At 42.5% G+C, this 11,585-nt stretch overlaps 1 protein-coding gene across 4 annotated transcripts; it reads left to right on the top strand.

The window, feature by feature from the left end:
* The first annotated feature begins 800 nt into the window (after nucleotides 1-800).
* ampd1 (adenosine monophosphate deaminase 1 (isoform M)) lies at nucleotides 801-11,547 on the top strand. 4 transcript variants are annotated; one of them, XM_068733907.1, is made up of 16 exons: nucleotides 818-913; nucleotides 3,538-3,660; nucleotides 3,880-4,045; nucleotides 4,196-4,328; nucleotides 5,811-5,976; nucleotides 6,061-6,280; nucleotides 6,599-6,728; nucleotides 7,290-7,484; nucleotides 8,035-8,166; nucleotides 8,289-8,452; nucleotides 8,671-8,797; nucleotides 9,072-9,235; nucleotides 9,494-9,614; nucleotides 10,221-10,394; nucleotides 10,739-10,849; nucleotides 11,134-11,547. In XM_068733907.1, exons 2-16 carry the CDS (start codon nucleotides 3,630-3,632, stop codon nucleotides 11,287-11,289), a joined length of 2,190 nt encoding a protein of 729 aa, XP_068590008.1. In that variant the 5' UTR covers nucleotides 818-913; nucleotides 3,538-3,629; the 3' UTR covers nucleotides 11,290-11,547. The 4 variants fall into 4 exon arrangements, with proteins under 4 accessions (XP_068590009.1, XP_068590008.1, XP_068590007.1 ...); XM_068733908.1 differs by lacking the exon at nucleotides 3,538-3,660 and having other exon boundaries at nucleotides 801-913; XM_068733906.1 differs by lacking the exon at nucleotides 818-913 and having other exon boundaries at nucleotides 3,343-3,660.
* Nucleotides 11,548-11,585: the final 38 nt, after the last annotated feature.

Raw genomic sequence — 11,585 nt, 5'->3', positions numbered from 1 at the left:
ATCCGCTAACTTTTCCTCTAGTGCAATCAACTGGTCAAACATGTTCTGGATGGATCACCAAATACCTGCAAAACTGACATAATTTGTGTTTAGTGCTAATAAGCAAATGTTAGCATGCTAACAACAGGCTAAACTAAGATAGTTGAAAATGTAAGCATTATTACCTGATTACCACCAGCATGTTAGCATTGTCATTGCGAGCATGTTAGCATGCTGACGTTAGCATGTAGCTCAGTAGCACAGTACAGCCTCACAGAGCAGCTATGGCATATGGGAACTAGATAGTAAAATAGTTTATCGCTGGTCTGTAAGGCTTAACAGCATTAGATCTACCATGAATTCTACAAATGCTGAATGAACCCATTCCCCTTGTGATCAAAAAAATCAACAGAGTATTAAAAATGACCTGTCAATAATTTCAAAACTTTTCAAAACAATACATTTTCTCTCCTCATTTCCTGAAAACTTGAAAAAGTTTTCAACCCACAGTAACAATTTTGTCAACCTTTTGCATTTTCAGTGGATTGAAAGGTGTGTTAACGCATGAGCACCCGTCTAAAAAAACCACCCGACATGTGCAGAGCCACTTGTGCCCCACACAGGGTGTTATATAATACAAGTCCCCCACCGTACCCGTCTCTTTGTCTCCGCACTGTGCCCATCAGGGAGTCCCGTGTGCACATACACAACTTTAAAAATAGAGTTGGACACATATGAGTTCCCCCGTCCAGGCGTGTCCCGTGTGGGAACAGCAGATTCCACGTGAGGGGCAGAAGGAGCTTAATATTGCACAGACCGAGCACAGGGCTTCACACTTCCCTTCTGCAGTGGTCCAGTGTCTGACTACCCTTTACCAGTCCTCAGGGAGCGTTTCAGCAGGAGAGCGTCACCATGCCGAAAGTCTTAGCGCCAGGTAAGTATGGGCAGGATGACTCTGGGGTTAAACATGCACTCTCATCGATAGTGTTTTCAATATTTCACGTTGACACATGACTATTAAAACAAACTGTGGAAGCCTTCACCTAAAGTGTAATCATTTCCATTTTTATTACGCTTTTCCATGGAACGTTTTTTGGCCAACACATGAAAAAAAAGAACTTGACCTTTCTGTCACAACGTCACCCTCATGTCCGATCGTTCAGATGCCTTGAATGCATATTACAGGGTTCACACCTCTTACTGTCTAATATCAACAGCTGTTTAGGTAGTAAATTCACAAATGTTTGCCAGTGTTACATTGTCACTTTAAATGGATGGCACTGACAGCTTTAATGACAGGTTCATTGGGGTTAAAATGCATATAGTTCCAATATGAAGTCCATATTGGATAGTAAACAGTGATCATGAGGTGATGATTCTCTTAAATGCGTTGTAATTTGTGTGATTCCAACGTCAAAATACATGTTTTAAGCTCAATTGCAAACAATTTAAATTCATATCGTGAAACTCCGTGGTTGTATATCAGAGCAGAGTGTAGGGAGTAAGTGATTATCAGCTGGTAAAATTACAGGAGAGGATGTTTTATGGATGTGATTTGCCAGAAGATTCTCCGACTTCAAGTGTGACAGGAGATCAGGTCATTCTTAATTAGTGCTTCAGTTTTTAGTGTCCCTTTTAGTTCATCACCAGTATGAAAATCTCTTTCATTACTTCATTACTACTACTTTAAATGCTATTGTAATAGCTGATAATTATAGACTTACCTCCACCAGGCTCTGGGCATCTGGCAAGTATGATGACACATTATGCCGTTAAGAGTTTTCCAAAAGGTGGAAAAAAGAAAGGCAATGTTCCAACCATCGGCTGTCTGAAGAGCTCGGTGGTGGTAATGATTTGGCAGGTGTTGGTGCAGAATGTGCTTTATGTGAAAGCATAATCTGACATGACGGCTGGGATTTCAAGTACAGATGAGTCTTAAAGGGCCAGTTTACCAAAATCACACGATACTCAGCGACGTAGATAATCAACATAACTAACTGTGGATTATGTTCTATTAAAGGTATAGTCCCCCCCAAAAACACATCCATTCTGCAGCTCACTTACTTCATAACCACACTTGTTTTGTTTCCCTCTAACCTGGACCGCCCCACCCTGCCTGGGACTTTTTGCTTACTCAGCAGAGGGAGGAAGTGAGAATGGAGCTGAGAAACTTCATATGGAGTTCGGAGAAGATGTGAAGCATTTCAGAATGCATGGTTTACCGTATGGATGTGAGACGGTCACATCACCAAAAATTCTTTCTCCAAAGCGCATTTGAATGCAACCAGGGATCTTGGTAAATGGAAAACAATGCCGTACGGTGGAAATGGACACCATTTATTAATCTATTGTTCACATTTAATATCCGTTCTCTGGTTCATTATAATGCATTTGAATTAGAGGCTTTGCAAACAGAGCAGCACCAATGAATAAGTGAATGTGAACAGTTACATCAATAAATGACTTTTCCCAGGTAGCTCAGCGACTCCTTCCACCACGGGAATGCTTATCGGTTCACAAAGCAGCGCACAAACAAGACTTAATTGACCTTCAGACTTGTTTGAACTACCGAGGCGATGCCAGGGAGGCGACGTGAAACGCATCTTCACGTGCATGACGAGATGTTCAGAAATGATAGCGGTGCAGGAATGGAATCCTGTACATTAGCATCAAAAGGCGTCACCTCCCCTGGGAGCGCGGAGAGATCGCTGAATCCTCTCTGCATGTGTCCTGAAGATGCAGTTCCCACTGCTGTGTCCAGCTGCTGTTCCTTCAAAAGTAACTGTGAATTTAACAGTCATGTGTCCTCTCCATTATTTATCCTCAAACTGTATGTTACCCTAATCCCACTTCTCCATTTACCATAAAGTGTCCAATGTCTCATTCCATTGCTCATATCCTCAGCATTACTATTGCATGTGTCTTAATCTCTATATTTTGGTTATAACTGATACATATTAGGTCTCTCTGCCTAAAATGTTATGTATTCATAACTACGGCAAACTTGTTGTTGCTGATATACTGTAAAACACAGTAATTGTTTTGTTTTGCACATCCCCTTTCTAACCAACTCTTTTCTAACACTCTCTTTTTTGGGGTTTTACTCCGGGCGGTTCTACTTTCTTGCTGGGCACAATCAGGTCAACAGAGTAAGTATGGAGGGTGAGGCGTAGAACTCTAAGTCCTTGTCGTCATATGTGCCATACTGGAGATGTAACGCCTTGGCTCTTGGCTAGAAAGTGCATGTAAGAAGTATAGTTTGATCTAGAGAGTGGTTGGGCATCAAGTAGTGCCACTCTATGTGAGCAACAGTTCTCCAACAAGCGTTCAAGTCTCGTAAGCAACGCGATGACGATACGTATCGTCATCGCGTTGCTTACGAGACTTGAACGCTTGTTGGAGAACTGTTGCTCACATAGCTTGGTTCATAACTCCAGTCATTTTGCACTATGACCCTTTTCTCCTATCATTAATTTGTCAAAAAACAACAAGAGATGATCTGGAGTTAAAAACATACATTTAAAAAGGCTGAACCATCTTGTGTCCGTGCGAGTCCAGCCAACAGCGTGTGCCAGTGCTCCTCTATGTGCATGGGACCGAACTGGAGGTCAGACTTTGACTGAGTCAGTCTTTGGTGATGTGCGCAACGCATGTGCTGGAGTCTGCAAAACATCCGGCTGGGTAATGTACGTGCCTTTTTACGTCATAGATGTACGATGTCGTGTGGACCGTTCATTCACCGCGAATGAACGGTCCATCTTTCATCGTCCATCGTTCTGCAGTCATGTTCATGCCGCGTAGATTAGCGGTCAAGAAGTTGTGTTTGTGGCTGCATGGTGTGACGGGAGCAGAATGCCGAGCTCTGTTATTAACACAACGAACCGTTGCTGTGCCCGACAGAGACCGATGATAAAATGCGGGCCTTCGCGGAGCAGGTCTTTGCGTCGGAGACCAAAGACGAGGACGTCCGCGATGAGATCTCTATGTTTGATGTGGCTGAGGACTGTCCCATCATGCACCAAGAGATGGCCCACCATCTACACACTGAGGACGATGCTGAGAAACGGTGAGGTGGGAGATTACGCGTTGTCAGTTTGTGCTTGTGGCGCAACAAAATTGTGTCATTACACGGTGAGAGAATACGATATTTGGAGGTTTCACATTTGCATTTAGTCTTAATGGCAAACCACTTAACCTCACCTCTCCTTATCCACAGCAAGAGACACCAGCGCTGCCGCACCATGGCCGTGCCTGCGGTCGCTACCCACGTGGCTGCTGTTGACACGCCCACCTACCTGGAAGTGCCGGACTTCCAGAGAGTGGCCATCATCGGAGACTACGCCTCTGGGGTACTGTTTATTTTCATTTGACCCCATTCAAATTCACTGGTGAGGTACTTTTGTTTGCCTTCATGTTTTTAAAACACCCACCTTTTTAGACTCATAAATAATGATCCTTGATGTAAATTCACTAGTAAGTAGCATCAAAACTCATAGAGTGCTGCAGGGATGAGGTAACGTGAGGTGTTTCGTTAGGCCAACCCGGAGGTTAGTCCTTACTGTTGTGTTACGTTCAAGGGGTGACAATGACAAAAAATGGAATATGGATCTTTAAGCGAACAGTTGCTGTGTTCCTATAAAATAATATTAAAAAAAAGCTTGTGTTAACTACAGACCTTATTTCAGGCATCTAACAAAAAGCCATTGACCTCGAGACTCGGAAGTCCAAATATGCTATTTGCAGGTTATAGGACTCATTACTGCAACACTCCATTGCCTCATTTAAGCTAGTTCAACTTAAAAAAAGTTCCCTCCATTTTTGCCTGAAAAAGTAAACTTTAGTATTTGTTTTTATTATTCTCCTCATTACATTCCCTTGACTTAAGGGGAAAACAAGCTATTAAATGTATGGGATGCATGTCATTATTACCAATGAATGCAACTTTACATGTATAAACCGACAAACAAGTTTCCATCATGTAACTTTTCCCCTAACTTTGTTTGCTAATATGCTAACCACTATCTTTAGAAACTTAATTTGGTCAGTTTAGTGAACAGTCAGGCGTACATTCATTCAATAATAATTTCAAATCTAACAAGAAATTTGAATTTTTTTAAAAATATGAAATGGGTGATTACACATTCACATCTATCCGTTCAATAAAAGGCTCCGACAACCAGCAGCCAGTTAGCTTAGCTTAGTTAACGATAAAATATTAGTTGATTTCAGTGAAGTCCCGTATGATCTTTTACAGTGTAATAACAGTAGTAGTTGAAGTATCAACCCCTTTATTTACTGCATGCTGTGAAAGGAACCGAAACTAGACTTGGGTCAAGTTGACATGGATGCAGACTTCGATTTCACGGACTATATGTGTCTGTGGGTCAGTGGCCTCACAGCCTCCCTCTCACTAGCAGAGGCCCATGAATGGAGCTCAGCTGAGAGCAGGCCCGGATTTAGCTCTCTATGCTCGACTATGGGTTTGAAACACTTTGGAGGAACTGATTGATATTTCTGCTTAAGCCTACTCAAAACCTCACGATTGTGAAGTATAAAGTATATAGGTTGACCGTAGAACATATTGCGTAATATCATAAAGAGCAATGCAGCATGTCAGAAAAAAACTGCCAAATAGGGGCAATGTTTTGTCTCTCACCTCCCATCAAACAAATATAAACTCTTTAGTTAAATTTAGTATTAAGTCTTTTTGACATGAGTGGATAGCTAACGGTATGGAGGAATGCTTCAGATGTTGACATTATAAGGCTACAATTTTATTTATGTTATTAGTAACTGTAAAATCTGTAACATCTCTTGCATCTGCCAATCAGGTGACCATGGACGACTTCGAGCTCTCCTGCAAGGGTCTGTACCGTGCCTTGACCATCAGGGAGAAGTACATGAGGCTGGCCTACCAGCGCTACCCACGGACGACCTCCGAGTACCTGCGCGATATCGAGGGGGAGAGCTTCAAGATTGAAGATCAGGTGCAGCCAGGTGAGGAGAGAAGGAGTTCGAGGCAGCTCGTGTGAAACGTCTTCTGTACCAGTTGATTCATTTGCGTTTACGTCCGTCCATCAGTCTTCACGACGCCTCCAAAGAGCGGGGAAGACCCCTTTGACGCCAAGAAACTGCCAGAGAATCTGGGGTATGTTCCTCGCATGAAGGACGGCGTCATCTACGTGTACAACGACGCCGCAGCCGCAGACAAACATCAGCCCAAAGACCTGCCCTGCCCCGACTACAACACCTTCATCGACGACATGAACTTCCTCATTGCTCTCATTGCACAGGGCCCGACGTGAGTCCTTTGAAATGATGTTGATCGCTCTGGTTTGAACTTTAGAATTCAAAAATCTCGGTTATCTCTGTTGTCCCTCCATGGTTTCCTCAGGTCTTTAAAAGTGAAGTCATGTTGTCAGGGTTTAGCGACTGTAATTTATCACAAGTTCTCAGTGTATGGTCGTGGGGATCCCAACAAAATAGCATACAATAACAATAAGCTTCAAATCAACATTTTCCTTTTTCTAAACACTTGAATTCAACATGAAACTCGTCCATCTGCTATTTGGCAGCCCCTAACAGTGCAGTTCACTTCTCTTCTCTTTTGTTTTTGCAGTAAGACGTACACTCACCGTCGTCTGAAGTTCCTCATGTCCAAGTTCAATGTGCATGAGATGCTGAATGAGATGGAGGAGATGAAGGAGCTGAAGATGAACCCCCACAGGGACTTCTACAACTGCAGGAAGGTAGCCATGAAAAGCCTTTAGCGAGCACACTTCTTCTAATTTAGCTTTAAAACAGAAAAGCAGGACAAATAACTTGGAACAAATATATATATATATATACTTGGTGAAGTTCCCACAAAGGTTTTATATGAGGGGAGGTTGTAAAATGAAGGGGAATCATTGCATTCTTCCTCCACTGACTGATCTAAAAATCTTTAAATTGACTTATGTTTATGTGACACACGAAACACACTTTATGTTCACACAGAAAGCATTGAAATTAATAATTCAAATGTCTAAAAATTGGGTTTCTCATCTCTAATTCAAATATATTCAAGTGTACATAAATGAGGAGATTCTTTACATTTTAATTTAAAATGTCTTTTTCCCCACTTAGTTTGTTGTCGTCCCCGCTTACATCTGCCATTCACCTAGTGTGTGTGTGTGTGTGTGTGTGTGTGTGTGTGTGTGTGTGTGTGTGTGTCTTTAGCTCCCTCTTGTTACCAAGCAGAGTTATTACACACCACATGAAACCTCCAAACCTCAGTGATCCTCACCCTTATCATCTCCCTGCCTCTCCAGGTGGACACCCACATCCACGCCGCCGCCTGCATGAACCAGAAGCACCTGCTGCGCTTCATCAAGAGGTCTTACCGCGTGGACGCTGACCGCATTGTGCACAAAATCGAAGGGAGGGAAGTCACCATGAAGGAGCTCTTCGAGTCCCTTCACCTGCATCCTTATGACCTCACTGTGGACTCCTTGGATGTGCACGCCGTACGTTACACACTTGGAACATTGGTGGCTTTAGATATGAAAAGCTAAAAAAATGGAATTACCATGTTAAGGAAACGTGAGGAATTGTCTTTTTTTTATTGCAGTTCTCTGACTGCATGTGTTCGAAAGCATCCATGTATTTAACAGTATTGATTTTCTTCTTGAGTAAACCTAATGAGAGGTTTTTAAATATCAAAAATTTGCTGAGAACATGGTTTTATTTAAAAAAAAATCACAGTTCTTTTGTTGTAATTTGTTCAAATGAAGGTATTGTATACATAGTAGACAATATAATAAATGTGTTGCTTCAAAAAGGCACAATTTAGACATTACGCTAAACTAAACACACACTAAATCTTTAACATTGTATTTACTTATTCACTCTATTTGGATAACTACTTCTTAAAGTAAACATCCAAATTTTATTTTCAAAAACTGCTACTATTGCAAAATTTTCATTATGAATAGACCAATCCTATTGTTCCCATCCCTTTAGTCAACCTTCTGTGATCTAAATCTGTTTTCTTGTCTCTTTGTTGTTTCTCTGAAGGGAAGACAAACCTTCCAGCGTTTCGATAAGTTCAACGCCAAGTACAACCCTGTAGGAGCCAGTGAGCTGCGTGACCTGTACATGAAGACAGAGAACCACATCGGGGGAGAGTACTTTGCCACCATCATCAAGGTCAGTTTCTCTGTGTAAAGAATGGATAACAAACATCGCAGAAGAACAAACAGTTCTTGAAAAATAGGTTTTAATAATGAAATAATCCATATGTTTGTCCGTTTGACCGTTGTGTAAACCAGGAAGTAGCCAATGACCTGGAGGACGCCAAGTACCAGTATGCTGAGCCTCGTCTGTCCATCTACGGCTGCAACCCTGCCGAGTGGAGCAAGCTCTCCAGCTGGTTTGTCAAGCACAGAGTCTTCTCGCCAAACCTCAAGTGGATGATTCAAATACCCAGGATCTAGTAAGATTTCATATCTTCATTCTTTCATTTATGCAAACTGTGAGACAGATGGAGAATAATGAATCCTTGTGGATAGATCATAGATTCTAATTTGCCTAGGATATGATATTAAAGAAAAATCTATTTTGAATGAAAAAAAAGGCTCAAAAGGTGTGAAAGATGGCTAGAATTCATATTTAAATGTTTTTGTTCCCCCCCCCCCCCCTCTTCTATCTTAGTGATATTTTCAGAGCCAGGGACTTTGTGCCCCACTTTGGCAAGATGCTGGAGAACATTTTCCTTCCAGTGTTCCAGGCCACCATCGACCCACAGTCCAACCCAGACCTCAGCCTCTTCCTCCAGCATGTGAGTCAGAAAAAGTCACAACTGCAAAGGTGCACTCAGTAAAGTGCAGATAAGTCACGTCGCATTAAGCATATTAAGCGGTTTGCTGCAGCAGAATGCGAGATTAACCGTGGACAGACACGGAGGTCCGCACTCACTCACTCACACACACACACACGCAACCAATTGCATGGTTGCATTCATAACTGGGATGATCGTAACAGCTCAGACACAACAAGATAACAAACCCTATCTGTTACCTGTGTAATCAACCTTTTTGCTACCTGGTGTGTAGGTGACAGGTTTCGACAGCGTGGACGATGAGTCCAAGCACAGTGGTCACATGTTCTCCACCAAGAGCCCCAAACCAGAGGAGTGGGACATCGTCAAGAACCCCTCCTACACCTACTACATCTACTACATGTATGCCAACATCACTGTGCTCAACCAGCTCCGCAGGTCAGTAGCTTTGTCTCCGTACACACAGTTTTGTCTTTTTTAGTGTGAGCTAGTAGCGCACTAATAATTATTTAATGCTTTCAGGGGTTTTTTATGACAGATTCCTTCCATTTTGCGTTCATATCTCTTATACTTTCCCCTCATTGTTTTATATCTCATCTTCTCCTGAGTGAGCGCGTACTTGACGACAACAGGAAAACAAGTTCCTCTGAGAACATGTGTCCATAGTTTAATACTTGTTTATTGTCCGCTTTCCAGACAGAGGGGCATGAACACGTTCACGTTCAGGCCTCACTGCGGTGAGGCCGGTGCCATCACCCATCTGCTGGCTGCCTTCATGACCGCTGACAACATCTCTCACGGCCTCAACCTCAAGAAGGTCAGTGACTGTGAATCAGCACTTAAATTCAGCAGCACTCACACATACACTCACTCACACATGATCGGGCACCAGTTCTAGACTTCAGCTCTGCAAAGGAACCACAAGGGTTCTAGGTATTGCGCTGTACTATAGCCTACAGGAGAGCTACTGCACAATTCTTTTTCCGAAATGTGTTTACATAATTTGTTGTCAATGTTCCATTCAACAAAAAGAAGACAGAAAAATACATGGAAGTACAGCAGGTGAAGTACATTTTAAATGTGCCGATTTCAAATTGAAAATTAAATATGAAATTGAAAAATGGCAGACCTCAGTTATAGCGATACAGTGGCAACTTACTTCAAACAAAAAACCATAGTAAAATGGCAGATACATTCACAACAATATATTCTAGAAAGGGTTTTTTCATTTATCAAAAAAAGCATCAGACAAGTCAGGAAGTCAACTATGTTCCATTCTTGGTGTCATCATACCAAGCAGAGATTGTGAAAACCTGACAGGAGATCCATTGATGTTATATACAGAATGTCTTCTGTGATGCACGTTGGTAATATCATAAGTTGACTGAACCTGATCATATCTATCAATCTATCAACCCCCCAGAGTCCTGTGCTGCAGTACCTGTACTTCCTGACCCAGATCCCCATCGCCATGTCCCCCCTCAGCAACAACAGCCTGTTCCTGGAATACGCCAAGAACCCGCTGCTGGAGTTCCACAAGAAAGGCCTGGTGGTCTCTCTGTCCACCGACGACCCCATGCAGTTCCACTACACCAAGGTCCGAGCACATGGAGGGCGCAGACAATGACGCACGCTGTGCTGTGTATAATGAGCATTGTGTTACGACTACAGATGAATGCATTTTAGTTTTTGCAATCTGATTGTACACAAAAAGTAATGTGCTGCACGCACAAACGGAAATGAAGTAGAACAATCAAATGGACATGCATTGTGAGCATTGTGCCGTGTAGAATACGCAGATTCTTTTAATAATGTGAATTGCTTGTACACAGTTACCTCTGGTGATTGCTGCCTTCCACAGTCCAAGGGAGTTGGATGTACTATAGCTGTAGCTATGTGATCCAAATATCAAAGTGTAAATCTTGGCCTTTATGTCCACAGGAACCCCTGATGGAAGAGTACGCCATCGCAGCCCAGGTCTTCAAGCTCAGTACCTGCGACATGTGTGAGATCTCCAGGAGCAGTGTTCTGCAGAGCGCCATGTCTCATGAGGTAACACACACCGCATGGTGATCCATTAAATGTGGTGATGCTTTATTTAAAGACATTTAACAAATAGCTTGTAAGACGTGTCTTTCTTTTTACATTGGCAAACATTGTCGGTGCAAAATAGTACTTGAAGACGTATTTCTGCACTCAGATCTTCATGTCAAATCCTCTATCCTTTCACCGCACTGGCTGTTTTTTAAATCGAAGAGATTTAAGCATCATGTTCCACATAGAGGCGATTTCATGCTCGCACCAAAACATGCTCGTGGTTTCCTTCTGTGTTCCAGGAGAAGTGCCACTTCCTGGGTGAGGACTACCTCAAGGAGGGCCCAGAGGGCAACGACATCCGTAAGACCAATGTGGCCCAGATCCGCATGGCCTACCGCTACGAGACCCTGTGCTACGAGCTCAACCGCATCAAGGAGGGCGTGAAGTCTGAATAAACACTCTCAGATACGACTTCCACTCGGAAAAATGTTCCACATTCGTTTTTTTTTTTTCACAGCAACTCTTAAACAATTGAATCTTAATGAAACTAACCTTCTAAACACGCTGATGTTCTCTCCTTTTGGGGGAAGAAACCTTTTTGCTCTTCACTGTGTAAAAAACACTTACTGACTTACATCTCAGTGTGTGTTTTCCATGTGGAGAAACATCATGTGTGAGAATGAAAGAGAATAAAATGTGAAATACCAAGTGCATTTGTGTGGTGATGCATTTCATCATTCAATCAGTGTTA

This window comes from Cebidichthys violaceus, unplaced genomic scaffold (genome assembly GCF_023349555.1).
Source record: "Cebidichthys violaceus isolate CVI_PGR_0920_01 unplaced genomic scaffold, fCebVio1.0.p SCAF_6, whole genome shotgun sequence".
NCBI classification, from domain to species: domain Eukaryota; kingdom Metazoa; phylum Chordata; class Actinopteri; order Perciformes; family Stichaeidae; genus Cebidichthys; species Cebidichthys violaceus.
Note: the sequence above shows the minus strand (reverse complement) of the source record. Positions and strands in the feature narration are given on the sequence as shown.

What these genes read in the sequence shown, in the direction of transcription:
- ampd1 (XM_068733907.1), top strand. Translation starts at nt 3,630, where the DNA reads ATGTGCTGGAGTCTGCAAAACATCCGGCTGG. An exon ending in TCGGAGACTACGCCTCTGGG is followed by an intron (nt 4,329 to 5,810) that starts GTACTGTTTATT and finishes TCTGCCAATCAG; the next exon opens with GTGACCATGGACGACTTCGA. An exon ending in TGCAGTTCCACTACACCAAG is followed by an intron (nt 10,395 to 10,738) that starts GTCCGAGCACAT and finishes TTATGTCCACAG; the next exon opens with GAACCCCTGATGGAAGAGTA.